A 17939-nucleotide genomic window follows, 5' to 3' on the forward strand; every position below is an offset into this window, starting at 1 on the left:
CCCCCAGGCCTCCTCCGCCGCTTAGCGGGGCGGGGGGGGTGTGCGTCGGGCACCTCCGGGCGCGCGCGGGGGCTGGGGCGGGGACGGGGCGGCGCTCCCCGCCTGGCGGCGCGCCACGCGCTCAGCGCTGCCTGCGGCGGCGGGGATGGGGGGGCGTGGGAGCGGCCGTGGGCGGGGCGTGGCGGCGCGCAGTCGCGCGGCGTGGCGGGGGGCGGGTCCCGCGGCTGCCGCGGCCCCGCCCCCCCGCCGCCCCCCGCCCCCGCCCAGCCGCAGCACGGCGCGGCGCGGCACGGCATGGCGGGGCTGCGCTACCCGCAGCAGAGCGGCTACTGCCGCGCGGCCGCGGCCATGAACCTCCTGCTGGGCGTTTTCCACGTCCTCCTGCCCTGCTTTCGCCCCGGGGAGGCGCAAGGACAAGGTGAGTGCCGCCGACGGGGGCGGGTCGGGGGAGGGAGCGGGGGTGCCGCTGCTGCCCGCTCCGGCCGTGCGAGTGGAGCTGCCGCCCCCGCCGCCGTCCCTCGGGCGGCTGCCGCGGTGGCAGCCCGGGGACACAAAGGGAGCCGGGACGTGGCTCGCGTTCCGCTCGCCTTCCTCCCGGGCCTGCCCCCCGGTGCCCGCCGCGTCCCGGTGTCAGGCGGGCCGCGCGTCGCTGCAGGCCAGCCCCAGCGCGGGCAGCCCCGGGCCGTCGCCTACGGGCTCCAGCCACCTGGCTCCTGCGAGCGCGGCCGGCCCATCTGCCCTTCCTCTCTCTCTGTCCCCGCAGCCATCGAGCCCATCCCCGGCGTGGTGGAGCTGTGGCAGGCCGAGGAGGGAGAGCTCCTGTTGCCCGCCCAGGTGAGGGGGCGCCGGGGGGGGGGGGGGGCGTGGCTGGTGGGGAGGGCGTTGTGGAGCTGGGGCGCTGCGGGTCGGGAGACGTTACGGGGCCCTGAGGGGCCGGGGGCTGGGTCTGGGCCCGGGGGGCGGGTGTGAGGCCACAGTGGGGCCGGCGGGGACGGCCTTGCCCGCTGTCACGCCGCGGCCTCGTCCCCCCCCGGCTTCCCCCTCCCAGCGCCCTGCTGCTACCGGGGCTGCGACCGACAGCGTGCTTCAGCTCGCTTGGTTTTTTCCCCTTGTGCTTTTTCCCCGTTCTCTCTTATCCCCCTTTTTTTAACGTTTGTATTTGTGCATGATGAATACTGGGTGCGCATATAATGAATATCCGTATATTTATATCTCGGACCTGCTCAGGTGAAGCCTCCCCCCCCCAATGACACATCATTTATGATATCGTTCCTCTCTTGCCGTAGCGCATTTTTGTTCTGTTTAGCCGCTTTTGTTGAGCAGTAACATGATTTGTTACTTTCTGTATGGGAAGAGGAGCCAGTACAGTAAAACGCTGGGCTGGAAGCAAGGAGGGGTGCTGGAAGCGGTGGTCTGGGGTTTATGGCATCTGAGGCAGTCATTTAACTTGTGCTGACGGACTCTGCCATATGTTGAGCTGGGCCTTCCCAGACTTCAAGGCACCAGGCTCGTAAACGGGAAGAAGCAGTCCTTAGGGACATCATCTTATGTGAGAGGGAAAAGAGAGTAATTTATTTCTCTTAAGCCATTATATCATTCTCTGTTCAGTGCTCAGCCGTTGATACCCATTAATGTAGGGAAAAACAGCAGAAGTGTTATTTCTCTCCTCAGCTAGCTCACAGTTTGATGCCGCTTACTGGGGCCCAGCGTTTTGTGTGGTAGTGTTACAAAAGTATCATCTGTTATATATACAAATACTTTTAAAAAAAAAAAAAAAATTATGTTGTTTGGGTTTGCCTGATGCAGATGTGGTAGTAGCTAAGGGAAGGTGTAGAGAGTCTCTGTGCCCAGGGATGCTTAAGGAACTCGGCCTTTTGCCTGTGCAGGCTTTACCTCAAAGACATTAAGATGCATTAGATGTAGAACCATGTAATGCAGTCGTTTATAGTTGCTCCTCATTGCAAAGCTGCAACTGAGCGATGATGACGTGATGTTTACTTCCTGAGGAGATTAGGTCCTCTTGGAAAACACTTTGTTCTTGAGCATCCTCATAAAAAGCTCTAGCGTGACTGAAGCAAAACCAGGCATGAATGGCCCTGAACTTGGTGTGGCGGAGCGTATGGTACTGCTGAGTCCTTGCAGCAGTGAAAGGGCAAGCTGAGGCGGCTGCTCCTCTGTCATTTCTGTTGATGCTGCGTTAGGTATGCAGGAAAGAAAACGAGTCTTCTAGTTTCAGTTGCAACAGGGCAAGAAGTAAAAATAGCGATTGGCTCGCTGAAATAAATGGACAGCTGAACCAGTCTCTGAGCACTAGTGGTGCAGCGGCTGTTTTGCATGGCTTTCCCCTCTGAGCTTGGGGACCACAGCAGCATCTGATGCGTTGGTGACCGCTCAAGCTGAAGCAGAAGGGCCCTGGGTTCCTCAAACAGGTTTTAAGACCCAAGCTTGGTTCCAGGCCCAACTCTGATGCCCAAATTTCTGTTCCCTTGCGGGCTTGGGCTTTACCCAGCATTTCTTGGGCTTGGGGCCTGTGGCCAAATTTGAAGCCACCTTTTCCAGTTGTTGGGGGGAGAAGGAAAGGAGACCTCCCTCTGTCCCTGCGGATGTGGCAAAGGACCCTTCTAACACCGTGTTTGTGGAGCGGTGGCACTACTCTGTGATGGCAAGTGGTGGCTCTCCTCTGAGCGCCCGAGGAATTGAGGGTTACCCACCCTGTTGCAATCCCCTGTGGCGTCTGCAAGCTCCTGAAGGCAATTTGGCATTGTCAGCCTGCTGGGTGACCACTGTGGGTTGGTGAGGGGCACTGGCGGATTCAGCTTCGGAGATTTGGAAAACTAATTCATCTGTTAAGATCTGACTGCCATTTCTTTGTTAGAGGGATGCTTAAACTTGCAAGAGGTTTATTGCTCGTTGGTCTACACATTCCACTGAAAGAAATGGTCTTACTTAACTGCTACGAGGAGGTTGTCCATGTTCTCTCCCTTGCAAGAACAGACTTTCTCACTGAAACACTCACAGACGGTTGTTGCCTGGTGTTCATGTACCACAGCAGTGGTGATGCAATGCTGAAGGTCCAGTAAGACGAAGAACTTCCTTGCTTTTGAGTGGATAATAAACACTGCATGATAGGCAATATCCAAGGGTTGCTTTGTTCACATGTTTAAAGATTGGTCTTGGGGAAGACTTTGGGAATGGGAAGTGGCCTGGTTCCTTGATCTGGTTCTTCCTGTTGTCTTTTGGAGGAGGGCGGGCAGGCATGCAGCACAGGAGAGCGAGGACTTTGTATGCAGAACTGAAAATTCCAGGGAAGGAATCATGAATGCTCTTCACCCAAATAAACTCCCTCCTGTCTGTGTGTCGCAGGCTCTGAGAGGGGTATGGATTAGATTGCCCTGTCTGCCCAGCCTTTTTGCCTATTTCTGACGGATTACTAATGCTGTCTGGTGGATGCTTTTCCCTTTCTGTTGGGCTTTGCACTATTATCTTATTTTCCATGCATCATCAGCTGCCTGTGACAGAGCAGTTTTGAGCATTCCTTGCTGCCTGCAGGATTTGAGGATGAAAGTTGGATGGGTCGGTAGCCCATTCAGCCATCAGGTTGCCCACGTGTGCTTTTGTTCCAAGAGTACATACCGAATAAAGACATGGTGTTAAGAGGCGGGGAGGGGGGGAGACGGGACCACAAAGCATTTCAATATTTGTAGTTGCTTTCTAGGCCTCTCACAGCATCGCTTTGTCTACGTGAACGGCATGAATTTGCATGCTGGAGCGCAACTGCCCAGGGCCCCCGCGCTTCCACCCTGGTCAGTCGTTCTACCTTCTGTTTCCTCTTGCTTCCCTTTCATTGTTTGTACTTCTCGTGTGCCCTCTCCCAGCTTCCCTCTTACATGTATTTGTGCTGTTTTTTCTTTCTCCCTTCCCCGTGCTTGTGATCTTTTGATTTCAGCTTCCTCTGAGGCCTGGAGAGCCGTTCGGGGATGGCTCACCTACTGCTTTTGCTCTGCAGCTGAGCCTGATGAGTGCCCGGAGCATTGCAGTCGGTGAGGGTGTGCGTGGGCTTTGCACACCGGAGCTGAGAACGAGGTGGCTCTATCTAGCACGCTGACAGTCTTCCACTGGTCTGCAGCTTGCTCCAGTGTTTTAACATTTCTTCCTGGGTTCCCTTTTTGCTTTCAGACGAGCTGGGTTTCCCAGTCAGATGTAGTGCCTGTATTCCCTTGCACCCAGTTCCTCTTTCTTCTTGAAGGTGGTGTGAAGGGTAGGGTAGCCGCAGAGCTCCTGTCTTGCTCTCCATCTCCTCCTTGCCCTCCTTTTTAGAGCAAATGTCCCTGGGGGCAGTGGCTGGATTTTTGTTTTTGTTTTTCTTCCCATCATTTGTCCTCAATGTGGAAAAAATTTAAAGTCTTGCCTGCCCTGACGGTTGGGGGATGCATGGAAAATCAGTGGGATTTTGACATGGAAAATCTCAAGTGCGAAAGGCTTCATTAGAGCAGTTGTGGTTTTTATTCAGGCTCCTTATAATTTTGTGGTTTTGCTTGTTTGTTTGTAACTTGTTAATACTTAACTAAAATGCTTGGGAGAAAAGGTCCTTTGTGTAGGACTTGACACCCAGGCCCTTTACCATTAAAGGCTGAAAAAGTCCCAAATATAAACAGCCATGTTGGAGCACTTCAGTGCAAAGCTGAAAGGCAACTGCCTTTTTTTTTTAATTTTTATTTAGTTTTATTTTTTTCTAAAGAGGAGAGGAAAGAGCCCAAGGAAAAGCATAGTAAGGGTATTCAGCCTGCTGTCTCTACAGCCACAAGCGTATGAAAGAAGCACGAATGCCATTTGTTGTTTGTGCTAGACGCCATGTAAAAGAGGTGTCGGAGAGTCATGGTTGTGTGTTTCTGTCCGTCAGAAACTGCTTTGGTGATCACTGTGAGCATCTGAAGGCAGGGGCAGGCGGGCTGGGTACTTGCAGGGCGTTCAGTGCTTTCCTTTCAGCTCCTTCAGTTTCGAGGGAGGAACTACATGAAAATGAAATAATGAAGGTTAAGTCCTAGGTCTTGTTATCATGCTTGAAAATAGCAGTAAGTCATCAGAGGCAATATACACCAAACTTCTTCTCGGTGTCAGTGCCATGTCTGTGTGATGTGATGAGTTTTCTACTGTTCCTGCGAGTCGCATGTAGGAGATGAGTGAGATGTTTCATTAGAGGAACGCCTTGGGTACATTTCAATTTGCTTGCAGATACTTAGGAGATTACAGGGACTGCTTATTTCAGATTACTGTGATAATGTTTCAGGTGCTTGAATTTTGGAGAAAGAGAAAGATGCCACATTATTTGCTGTATCATAGTCGGTTACAGACACTAGGCAAATACAGAGCTGCTGCCTGGGTTTTCACTTTAAAGGTTCTGCTTGGGTCTGAAAGACTATTTTATTATTTTTTTTCTTTTCCCATGTAGTAGTGACTCGTCTTCAGTTCCTGTTCTTCAGTGCAGCTCAGGGGCTAATAAGGTTAATTGTTCTGCCGGTTTCGAAAGCCGATGAAGACCTTGATCTTACATATGTATCTGAGATATGTAGCACTGCAGTGTGTCATTAACAGAGGCGCATCCCATCAGCTATGCACAAATTGAATGTACGGAGTCAACTACTTCAAAGCAGGGTTTGTCTGAAGTCGCACAATTTGTGTGAAAGCCTGAGACAGACTTGGGGTGGGAATTGTGTTCCTCTTTGGGCTGTTAAAAGGCTCCTCCAGCCTCCCAGCTGAGCTTCTGGATGGTGCTGATAGGACTTGGGGCTGGTTGGTCATGCAGATTATGCAGAAGCTGTCAGCCCAGGCTCTCATGACTTGTGTGACATGAGAGGGGCACTTTCAGGGGCTTTCTAGCACAAGATAAGCACCTGCCTGTATTCAGGATGAGGTTTGGAGGAAGGGGACTTTTTTCCCTGGCATGGATAGGCTGCTGGGACCTGCATTTTGGCTTTAGGAGTTGTTCCCTTCCCCCCCCCCCCCTGTAGTACTTGTTTGGTGATATGGTAGTTTGAGAAAGCTTTCTCTTTCTTTTTTTTTTTTAAATCCTCAGTGTAAGTATACATGTAGCCTGTGGCTCAGAGGAGAGGAGGTAGGAGGAAGCTGGATGTGGGACTCTGTGTATGCTCTGTCGAGGGTGATTTTTAAAAGAAAAAAAACCACTTTTTTTTTTCCTTGCACAATTCAGATTTTACGCTGTGGCTGCACTGTAGATTGGGAAAATTTTCTTCATTGTCGCTTAACGAAAAGTGAAGAGGAGAAATTGTCTATGCTAGGATAGCTAGTGTTAAGGGTGAGCACTGTGTAATGACACAGTCCCAGGTTTCTGATGTCTGGTAGATGTTAAGCCATTTAAAGGAGGCGTTAAGCTGTTTAAAATGAGGATGGCTTGCCTGCTCATTGAAGCAGCGAAGCTGTTTTGGGAAGAGGTGGGTAAGGAGTTCTCTAATTTTTCCGGGTACTGTACTGAGGTCCTGGAAGTGCAAAAGGAGCTTGGAGAAGCTGGAAAACAGATGATGGATTTGTATCATGCCTTACCAGTAGAATCTAACAGCAAGGCTTAGCTCAGTTGTTAGAGGAGATGGCCAGGTCTTCATGAGGGCCAGGTGCTGGGACGTCTGAGTAGGTCTGTGCTGAAGAACCACATGATGCACTGCAAATCCTAGATGATTATCATGGTGTCTCCAACCTCCCTTTAAGGGCAGGCATACAGAAAGATCGAGTCCTCAAATTAGCTCGTACTTCCCTGTCAGTCTTGTTACAGATTTGGTTATGCTATGGTGAAGGCTGTGCTGCTTCTGTTGGATGAGCTGCTTGTGGTGAAAGATTGATGTTCAGATGCATCTGGTAGATTTTGGCAAGATCTGGAGTAATATTAGCTATAATGTCATTATTTTAGCTATAATAATGTTAATAATAAATAATAATATTAACAATATTTGCTGCCTTGGTGTGGTTGTCATTTTTTCCATTCATGAGGCTCAGGTCTTCAGAAATTCTGCTGTCTGTCCCATTCAGTACATGAATAGGGCTGCCTGGTCTGCTTAAGCATCTGAAACCTGTAGAAAGATGTTTGGTGTTTGCACAGGTGATTTCCCCTCCGCCCCCGTATGTAGTGAAAATAGGAGCTGGAGTCAAGGCCAGTTCTGTGATGCATGTACATGCGAAAATGTGTAGGAGGGGTGGTGGAAGGTGCACTCCTTTAATTTTAAAAGGGGGGGGGGGGGGCGCGGCTAAGGTCTGTAGCTTCTGTCTTGTGGCACCAAGACCCGCTTATGCAGTAGCTGAGAAAACTTACCAGCTGTGCTTGGCAGGATAACTGTGACCTCTTCTTGAAGAATGTTAATCTTCCCAAAGTTGTCCATGGTTTCATCAGTGTGGGCTGGGTGGCTGTGACATGCTCCATTTTGAGTTGTACCTAAAGCTTTCCTGGAGATTTCGACCAGTTCAGAGCAGCTACCTGCTTGTTTTGAATGGATTTCCTGCAGGGAGCTCATTGAACCAGCGCTTGAGTTCATTTCTGGAGACAGCTCAAAGCAGTTAGCGGCGAACTGCAAGCTGGCACAGTTTGTTAACTGTATGTCTCAAAAATTAGCTTAGTCCAGCAATGGAGCTAAGCTGTTATGTTTAAAACTTCTACTGTCTATGATTTCTGTACATGTTGCTGATCATTGGTAAGATCTGTTTTGGGATCTTGCCGTCTCCGTTGGAATGTGGTACCTTGGCCTTTGGTTTTTGGGTTACCATGTGTCCTGAATTTCAAGGCATTCTGCATCCTATTTTCTCCGGTACTGGCTAATGAAATTTACTGACACGGGCCAGATAATTTGAAGGTTGAGGAAATAGTCTTCCTGTAGTTTGAGGACAATTGATGGTACTAGATTGAAATTGTATGTGTAAGCAGAATTTTATATAGGTGCATTTGCATAAATGGAAAATAAGTCTGCTCGGTCAACACTTGGAAAGAACAATAATGGAGTAGTCGTGTTAAGTCACCATTTGTATTTGCAAAATGAGCTGAAACCTCAAATGGGATAGCCAGCATCCATCTTACTTGAATCTTGAAGGAATCACTGTAGGAATTTTAGATTTCTGAGTTTGTTTTGCAAGTCATGTGAGAGTCCATCCTTGGAAGAGTTAAAAATAGTACATATGTCCAGTGCACCCTGTTGCAATTCTGAGATTCTTACATAGTATTTTCTCTGTTTGTCAGGCTGATTCGGAGGAGGATGTGGAAGAGCATCCACAAGAGCAAAGGTAAGCAAAACTCAAATGAAGACAAGAGTATTGAAGCTCATTTTGGTTTCTGTTTTAGGAAATACTGAAGAGTGATTGGGCAGACTACTAAAATGTTTTTTTCTGCTGCTTATGAAATAGATTTTCATTACTTGTGGCTTAAGATTTTCTCAACTAATGTTAATATTAATTTGTTACTGAAACCAGAAAATAGCGCACAGCATACGCCCTCTTGCGTCTTTCTTCTTACTCTTATCTCTAGCTGTATTTGCTTTTCATTGCTTTTACACAAAAAATTCTGTGTTTATTAATTCTGCTTTATCGTATATTTTGTAATTAATGTCTTTAAACAAGAGGACTATTTTTTGTTCCAAAACTTGCAAACATAAGTAGTCTTGGAGTGTTAATGTGTACCAAGGTGGGTAGGGACGTAAAGAAGTTTTAAAGCCAAAGGCTTATTACTGTGTTGCTGTGGAACAATAAATATCCTGCCTTAATTTTTGAAATCAGATAAATAATAAAGCTCTTAAAAACTGTAGCCTCAACTCTGCTGTTTCTGTTAATATCAGGCCTCCTCTATTTTGAAAGGTTGGATAAATAGCATTGCAGATTATTTTTTAAATACACATTTTGTTTCCTCTGAGCGTCCAGATTAAAATGCTTGGACATCTACCAGTGAAACACTTCCTTCCTTTGGTATGTGTTAATGTGGGTACAGCTCTCAGTGCCCTGCCAGCCAGAGAGGTCACAAGACTGAACATAAACACATGTAACACCACTGTGCTGTGACGGCTACAGTTAGCCAGAAATGCTTTTCTCGTTTATCTCCCATCTATGCCCTTAGCTTGGGTGTGAGAGGGAATAGATCTGATAAAACAAAAGCCTGGCTGGGAGCTGGCAGAAGGGGTAAGCCTGAGGGTGGGAAGGGGATGGTTACGATGAGCTGTCCTGTACTGCAGTGCTTCTTCACGTGGCTTTTCCCCCTTTTTCTGCCCCATCGGGAGCCTTCTTGTTGGAACCCAGCATCACCTTAGGGCTCCTGTGCCTCATCTCCATGGGAATGACAAAGATGGTATAGAAACAGGATGGGAGAATTACCGCTGCCTCTGACAGCTGGTGCTGATGGTTTGTGCTTACCTATGTCCCTTGATTCCTACCTGCATAGGGAGGGATTGGGTTGTTTTTTTTTTTTCTTCCTCCACTTGTGAAAAAAGGGGTAAGCTACTAAAAGCTAGCATTTTCCCTGCACAAATACAGAACTTTCTGACTTTCAGCTGGTTTGATTTTGATGCAAAATTTTCAGTGTGTGCCTAAGCACCCTCTCCGTATTGAGAAGTAGTCAGAAGACAGCAGTCTCAAATGCCGTGCCTAAGTTGCTTTCTGAGATTTTCATTAGTAGACAGAGAGATGTAGGGGTTGAAAAAAAAATGTCTGCCTGCCTATTTTTCTCTGGAGGTAGATGGAGTTAACTGGCTACTATGTCAATAATAAAAATCTTATTGAAAGATAAATAGTTCTTCAGACTCAGGAAATAAGAAAAAGTGGTTTGACTATTTTGTCACTCAGATGCTTAAAAGATTTTTCTCATAATTACTCATTTCCAAAAATGAACTTGTTTTCTGAAAGTAAAGTTTATAGGGTTCACTTGCATGGATGGAAACATCCTTCTATTGTCATATTGAAATGCTTCAGGAAACTTGCCTAAACAGACACAGGTTTGTGTGCGTCGTTTAAACTGTTTTGGTTTGCTGCTGTATGTAAACACCAATCTGTGTGTGCTCTGTATACTGAAGGAATGTTATAGTGTAGACTTTATGAAGAAGACCTAACAAAAGTATGTTAGAAAAACTAGAATTTATTAGTTTGTTTCCAGATTAACGTTCATTCCTTTGGCTTATATTACTGGATGGTGAAATCATGGGGATTTCCTTTTCCTGCAGCAGCAAAACCTGAGAGCTCGTAGCATCTGCATCTCACTGTCTGCCAGAGTACTCTAGGGAAATCAGGTAAAGCTACTGAAATTTGATGTGAAGCCCCTAGAGCACCAGAAGCAAAGCACCTTAAAGTAGCAGTATGAACAGAAGTTAATAGATAATTCAAAATTTTCCCCATAGCTGAAGAACGTAGAGGGAGTTCAGCATCTTGGGGCATAAAGGAGAAAGTCTCTTCCCAAAACATTGTTTTATTCAGTTTTTAGTTTTAGGTTAATGGGCTCTCTTGGGAGTTTGCTAACCTGCTTTTTTTTTTTTTTTTTTTAAGTGAAGTATTAACAGTCTGTTAATTGACTTCCTGTGCATCACAGGTTCTTCCACTTGGGGTGGACTTCTTGGTTTGCTGTTATTTTTGTGGCAAGTGCACAAGGGGGATGAATGTAGTCTCATTATTTCTGCCTTACGTTTAGCTTTTTAACAAATACAGAAGTTTGCATGGAGGTGAAAAGACATTGTCAAAATAGCAATTTTTGTAAAGAGCTATATCAGAGGTAAATGAGAAATGGTTGATTTGGAGGTCTGTGGGTTTGCAGCTGCCCTGAGTGAGAAAAAGGTAATTAGCAACTCCTTAGTTTCCAGCCTATGTTTCCTGCCTTTCTGATTGCTTGGATGCTACCACAGGTTGCTTTCTGCTGTTTTGTGTCTCTTTGGGTCAGGGTCTGAAATAAGAAATGCTGGACAGTAGATACTTGAGTTGCTGGATGTACTGCTTCAGGCCACAGTCTTTGACAGAATTAAAGCCACATGTATTTGGACTAGCCTATTAAAAAAGCTTCAGGTTTGCTTAAACTGTTTCTTACATTTGAAATCGGCAGTAAAAAATGCCTTCCAGATCAACTTTAGTTTAGGAAATTTTATTAGAAGAAAGTCAATGACAGGTGTTGACAGAAAGTGTTTTGTTGTAGTTTTGTGGGGGTTTTTGTCTGGTTTTTTTTTTCCCCTCATGCTGGTGACTGTTCACTTGCCACAGCTGGCAGTAGCAATTTTGAAGGTTTAAGATGCTTGCTTTATTACACTTTTGGTAAAGCAGTGGAATGAGTCAAATGCAGAAATCTGGCACAGATAAAGGAACAGTACTGTTAGGTGATGTGCGCAAATGATGCTATTGAATTTTTTAGCTTTCTACTTCAAGGAAGTAGACATTGGACTACCAAAAGAAAAAATAAATTTTCACATGTATGACATTATTAATCCTTGGTTTTGAGGACTTCTGGAGAAAAGACCTTTGAGGATCCAGTTTCCCATCTGACAAGTTAAAGAACATTTGCACAGAATAAACTGCTGTACTCAAGATGTGGAGCATGTACTGTTAATGTGGATGTGCCTTAATAGTCCACGAGAAAGGAAAGCCTTAAAATACTAAGACTATGGTATATAATTAGCGAGTAAGATGACAAGTTATGGAGCAGATGATCTTGAGTGCCATCATGTGGCACGTACAGGACAACCAGGGGATCAGGCCCCAGCAGCATGGCTTTGTGAAAGGCAGGTCCTGCTTGACCAACCTGATCTCCTTCTATGACAAGGTGACCTACCTAGTGGATGAGGGAGAGGCTGTGGATGTTGTCTACCTAGACTTTAGTAAAGCCCTTGACACCATTTCCCACAGCATTCTCCTGAAGAAACTGGCTGCTTTGCTGGTTAAAAATAACCTGGCCGGATGGCCAGGCCCAAAGAGTTGTGGTGAATGGAGTTCAGTTGACGGCTGGTCGCAAGTGGTGTTACCCAGGGCTCAATATTGGGGCCAGTTCTGTTTAATATCTTTATCAATGATCTGGATGAGGGGATCAAGAGCACCCTCAGCAGGTTTGCAGACAACATCAAGTTGGGTGGGAGTGTTGATCTGCTTAAGGGTAGGAGGGCTCTGCAGAGGGATATGGACAGGCTGGATTGGTGGGCTGAGGCCAGCTGAATGCAGTTCAGCAAGACTCTGTGCTGGGTCCTATGCTACAGGCTCGGGGAAGAGTGGCTGGAGAGCTGCCCGGCAGAAAAGGACCTGGGGGTGCTGGCTGACAGCCAGCTGAACATGAGCCAGCAGTGTGCCCAGGTGGCCAAAGTGGCCAACAGTGTCCTGGCCTGTATCAAGAGTAGCAGGGTTAGGGAAGTGATTGTCCCTCTGTACTTGGCACTAGTGAGGCCATGCCTTGAATACTGTGTTCAGTTTTGGGTCCCTCACTACATGAAAGACATTGAGTTGCTGGAGCATGTCCAAAGAAGGGCCATGAAGCTTTGTGAAGGGTCTAGAGCAGAAGCCTTATGAGGGGCAGCTGAGGGAACTGGTGGTGGTTAGTCTGGAGAAGAGGAGGCTGAGGAGAGACCTTATCACTCTCTACAGCTACCTGAAAGGAGGTTGTGCCGATGTGGGTGTTGGTCTCTTCTCCCAAGTAACTAGCAATAGGATGAGAGGAAGTGCCCTCACATTGCACCAGGGGAAGTTTAGATTAGATATTAGGAAAAGTTTCTTCACTGAAAGGGTTGTCAAGCACTGGAATGGCTGCCCAGGGGAGTGGAGGAGTCACCATCCCTGGAGTGTTTAAAAGATGTGTAGACATGGTCCTTAGGGACATGGTTTAGTGGTGAACTTGGCAGTGCTAGGTTAACTGTTGGACGTGATGATCTTAAAGATCTTTTCCAACCTAAATGATTTTCCAGCCTTTACCTGTGACAGTTAGGGCATATTTTGCTTTAAGTAGATAGGTATCAACTACTAGGAAAATTGTAAGTGCTGTGCAGTTAGCTCAGTCAAGCGTTTCTGTTGAACCTTTGCCTTTGATCACTGGGAGAGCGTTTGACCCTGTGGACTGGAGCTGCTTGGGGCAGTAGATGGTATCAGCTGCCAGTGGGTTCCTGCTAGGGTGATAGTGCAGCCCCAGGAGTGACAGCTGGCACCCGGCACTTTGACCTCTTCTGGTTGCCAAGTGGGTTTACTCCTAATCCTGTCATTTTTGCTGTGTCTGTGAAATAGTGCTCCAGATGTGGAAGAGAAATTGGAAATAAAGGTAGCAAGGGAGTAGCTTATTAGTGGCCTGAGAGACTGCAAAGCAGTGAACTGCAAAATTACTTGGGGGTTTAGTGGATACTTAAGAGATACCATTATAACGTTTGCTTCAGGGAAAATGCAGCGTGGCTGGGGAAAATGAGCCTGCTTCACCTTGCGAGGTCGTATGTGGCCATTTTTCACTGGCCACGACTTCATCTCATCTCCAGTCAAGAGGCACACATGAGTCTGGCGCTGTGGATGTACTGTTAAGACACTTCAGAGGTCCAGAAGCTTACGAGTGATTTATCCTTCAAAAAAGCCCGTGGTCTTAGTGCCGTAATTTCTGACAGTCTGGTTATTGGAAAGTAGTGGCATGGGACTGGTGGTAAGCCTGTGTACCAAATAACTAGCTTGGATGGTGGCTAAGCCAGGAAAAGAAAGATTGAAAAATAGATTAGGACCAACCAGACATGTTCTCCTAACGCTTTTTCTTACTTAAAAGAATAAAAATTTATTTTGTGCCAGAAGAAATGTCCAAGTATAAAACACCCCACTGCTTTATGTTGTGTTTACTTTTTAAACATCTTTATTAAAGTCAAACAGTATCCAATGAGAAAGTGTTTCAAAATGAAAAGCTGAAAAGTGGTTTTGAGAGCGTCAGTGAGTGCTTAAACTGTTTGAAAGGAACGATCCTAAACCACTATTTTCAACCTAAGCTTGTGCTGAGTACCACTAATCATTTAGATTGTCATTAAACTTACCCCTGAAAGTGTTTGAAAAATTACATGAAGACTTTTCCCAGGATATACACTTGGTCCTAACTTGTAGTAGTGACAGTTGCTTTTATTAAGTTTTTAATAGCTTTTAAAATTTTTTTTACAAAAGAAGCAGAAATCCCCATGTGTATTAAAAAAGGAAAAAAGCCTCATTTCTTGGGGAAGAAGCTTTTTTAGGCAAGTGCAGTAATAGTGACTAAAAGTAACACGTTTCTGGAGTATGCACAGAATGGGTGTTTTCACTGGGTTACACCAAAAACTACTTCAATGTTGGTTAACTTTTGTTTTTAATTGGTAAGTCACTGCTGTTGTATCCTACTTACAGTTTCACCAAAACATCAAGGGACTGCCCATTTTAAGTTTTACTGGATGTCTAAAATGAAACTTACTGTATGTAACCCTCAGAAGGAAAGGAGTGGAAATGAGATGCACACACCTACCTGTTCTGCTTGGGTGAAAATGTGTAGGCAACACAAAGGATAATGTGAAGCTAGAATAAAAAAAGCTTACTGGGGAGAATTATTAGGGCAGCAAAGTTGGGGGCTTTCTTGTAGATGAAGAAACATATTGTTTTGGAAGGAACTATCAGTGTTATTCCTCTCTTTCCTTATTCTTCTGCCAGGCACAGCCAGGGTGGCAGGCTGAACTCTTGCTGCTTTAATCTTTTATCTTTGTTTTATGTGTTGTAATTCATTCACTGACAAACTTTGCCTTGCTGAACTTGGTATTACATGCCGTTAGGGACAGCTGTGCCTGCATGTGCATTGCTTCTTCCAAAATATTGGTCCTTTTGCAAAATTGTGTTGCTTGTCTGCTGATACAGGGAGTAAAAAACCTGTTTTGTTTTGGTTTTTTTTTCCTGGGACATTGCATGCCAGTGCTGTGTGCTAGCAAATGAGTCAGCTATCCATTTGTTTCAAAAGTCACTTTCAGTTTTTTCTGAAATGAGAGCCGTGGCCTAGGCCAGCTGTGCTGTGTTTGCCACTAGCTCGAGGAGCTAATGCTGTGGCTCTCTAGGACCTGGAGTTAATGGCAAACGAGACAGTTCTGCGTTTTTTGCAAAGAGTGGTCAAACTTCTGTCCTCAGCTTAAGTCCTAATTGACCTTAAATTAAATACTTTTAAAGGTGATGTGTGGCCAGATATACTTACTCTTTGATATGCTGTTGCAATCCCACTCATCATCAAAACCATGTCTGTTTGCATTGGAAAAACCCTGCTGGTATGTACGTATGTCTTTCCCTTGCTGTTGTGAGCCCTCTTGGGCTGGAAGATGCCCATGGTCAGATCAGTGATCTGTACGTCGGCTTGTACACTAACCTAAAATGGACTTTCTCATCTATGGGTGACAGCTTAACTTTGAGAAATGAAGACAATCTTGGTGTGTTGATTGAGAGCTAACACTCGTGCTTTCATACGGCTCATGCTGCCTTGAAAAGCCACACAGGCTGTCCTTACCCTAGTTTCTATACTGGTAAAAAGAGAAGGCAGCGACAGTCTCCTCCCAGTTGGGGCTGTTTGCGCAGGGATTAGTGCATGTGAAGGAGCTGTATTTGTGGATATGTGCTACTGGAGTAAACTTTTCCACGTGTAATGACCTGGTTTAAATGGACATATAAGCTGGGCTTTACATTTCGGTGTCCTGTATCTTCTTTGAATTTCTTCTTCACTTTCTTTACCCGCTTTCTCAGCTTTCTGTCTCTTCCACAGACGTCTTGCGTACCTCCTTACGGCGTCTCTTCTTCCTTTTTACTTTCTGTCTGGGCCGTGCCTGAAACGGTTGTAGTTTCCGTACTGCAAGAGGAAGAGTCTGTCTTGCCTTCTGCTGCCCCAGCGCTGTCCCTTGCCTTGTGCAGCCCTACAAGTCGTATCAGAAAATTCTGGATTGAACGCACTTCTTTATCTTGCTTTTGCCAGGTTGACATTTGCCTGCTATCATTCTTTGGTCGGCTTCCCTGTTGCGTTCTGTGGCAGTGTCAGTTGAAAACGTGCACAAAAGTGCTCCTCGGTCCCTTCTTCCCACTGTGCTGGATGGGCGCCGGACCTGGCACCGGAGCTGTGTCTGCAGGACAGCATCTCGCTGCGTTCCTCCTGAGCTGCTCCCAGGGAGGCCTGCCTGTGTCTCGGTGTGGCTCTGGTCCAGACCTCGTGGTGTCTTTCTGCGGTCCCCTCTCTTCTGTCCCCTTCCTTCTACCTGCCTTCTGGCCTGCTGTTGGGGTGGGAGCTTGTGTGGTGGTATTTGGGCCAAGGCTGACTCCTTGTGCTCTTATCTACTGCAGTGCAGGAGAGGCTGGGGAGGAACCCAGCCAAATCTGCTGCTCTGCTCACTGTTGGTGAGATGAGCAGGTTAGTCCCCAACAGCGTGCAGCTGAGGAGAGGGGCTGTAAGGGAGAGCATCTTGTCATACGTTGGGGGTAATGCCTCATCAAATCAGTGGCTGTTGGGTAGGAGGAGGGTGAAGCATATCCATCACACCGATGCAAAGCCTTGAAGGTAGAATCACACAGCCTGCCACTCTATGGGGAGTTGAAGGCAAATGCACACGCACACATGTTGTTTGTTGTGCACAGTTTTAATTTTTTTCAGGCTCTCGGTAAACCCCTGGTAGCCTATGCTTCAGGACGGAGTCCACCCAGAATGCACGATCTTTAGAGTTAGGACAGTCCTGATCTGAGCAAGTAGGACAAGGGCATACAGTGTTTTATTTCCCATTCCGTGTTTGTTTCAGTACTGTCTGCAAAGTTATGCAGGAGCAAGGACAGGTCTGGGCGTGGTGGCACAGGCTGTCGGTATAGTCATTCGGCAAATGTGTGGGGAGGGTCGGCTCCTAGTGCCAGGCAGCCGCATGCTGTGAGCGCTCTGCAAGTCCGCTCTGGAACATGGCATTTTTCTTGTTAAACTTAACCTGCCTTGTTTTGAAAAAGTGGATGTTAGGGCACATTTTGTATGTTTCGAGAAGAAGGGGGACGGGGGGTGGAACAGAAAAGCAAACAGCTACTGTGGCATATTTGTCCTTGTCCTAGTCACTGTAAACTTAGTGTCCCCTTAGCCCATACATGCTGCTTCTGTAACATAGGCAGTTCAGAGTAGGACCTCTCTTATGCTTCTAATTTTGCATTTTAATACACTAATAATGAATTTCAGATGTGGGTTAATCTCAAGCTAATCCTCCTGATTTGTGGGCAGTGTGCCACAAAAGATTTAACTTTATATCTATGCATTTATCATTAATACATTATTTTTACTTCCCTAATAGCTGCTTCTTAGTTGCCCTTAAGAAGGCTTAATTTGCAGTAATTTTAATTTTACCATTGTGCAGTTAAATGATAGATATCTGGAATAATAGACCATTGTCAGCAATCTGAAAGTTGACACCCTATAAGAATTTAGAGTAATAGTTTTTCTGCTGTTACAGATTGGCAAATTGTGACAAAGTAGAAAAACCCAAAACAACAGCTTGATCACTTTCAGGAATTTGCAGACTCTCCACATTTTTAATCATCAGCCCTAGCACGCTGGCTTGATTTTTCTAAGCTGAGTATAAAGTTACCTGAAATCTCTCTGATGTGGTGTAAGAGTGTTACAGGCAGTGCTGTTACCTGCCTTTCATTTTCCTAGAGACTCAGAGGTAACACAAACCTATCTTAGAATGCCTCATCTATTTTAATCGGAACAGGAAATGTTCCACAGCCTGGCAGTGGCTCTGAGTGCATGGCTTGTAGGCAGGTAGTTGAAGGAGCCTTTTCAGTAATTTTAGTGTTTGCCATAGTAACATAAGTAAAAACACTGGCAGGAAAACAAAGCAAGTAGCTCATCTGTACCTCTTTCAGTTCAGTCTTGGTTATAAATTCAAGCCTAAGTTTAAAAAAAAAAAAAAAAAAATCTTAGTTATGTTGTCCTAAACGTTAGTGTTTATCCGCTTTCCTCAGTAGCTGCT

At 46.2% G+C, this 17939-nt stretch overlaps 1 protein-coding gene across 1 annotated transcript in view; it reads left to right on the top strand.

Moving 5' to 3' along the window:
• Window positions 1–294: 294 nt before the first annotated feature.
• Window positions 295–17939, top strand: part of TMEM131L (transmembrane 131 like) — a gene marked incomplete at its 5' end in the record, with an annotated part of 83181 nt that continues 65536 nt past the window's right edge. Inside the window, 3 exons of the mRNA XM_081998995.1 lie at window positions 295–418; window positions 764–834; window positions 8234–8277. Of these exons, the coding sequence (XP_081855121.1) occupies window positions 295–418; window positions 764–834; window positions 8234–8277 (239 nt within the window). The remainder of the gene's footprint in view (window positions 419–763; window positions 835–8233; window positions 8278–17939) is intronic.

Source organism: Phaethon aethereus, assembly GCF_964289735.1.
Source record: "Phaethon aethereus genome assembly, chromosome: 4".
Classification (NCBI taxonomy): Eukaryota; Metazoa; Chordata; class Aves; order Phaethontiformes; family Phaethontidae; genus Phaethon; species Phaethon aethereus.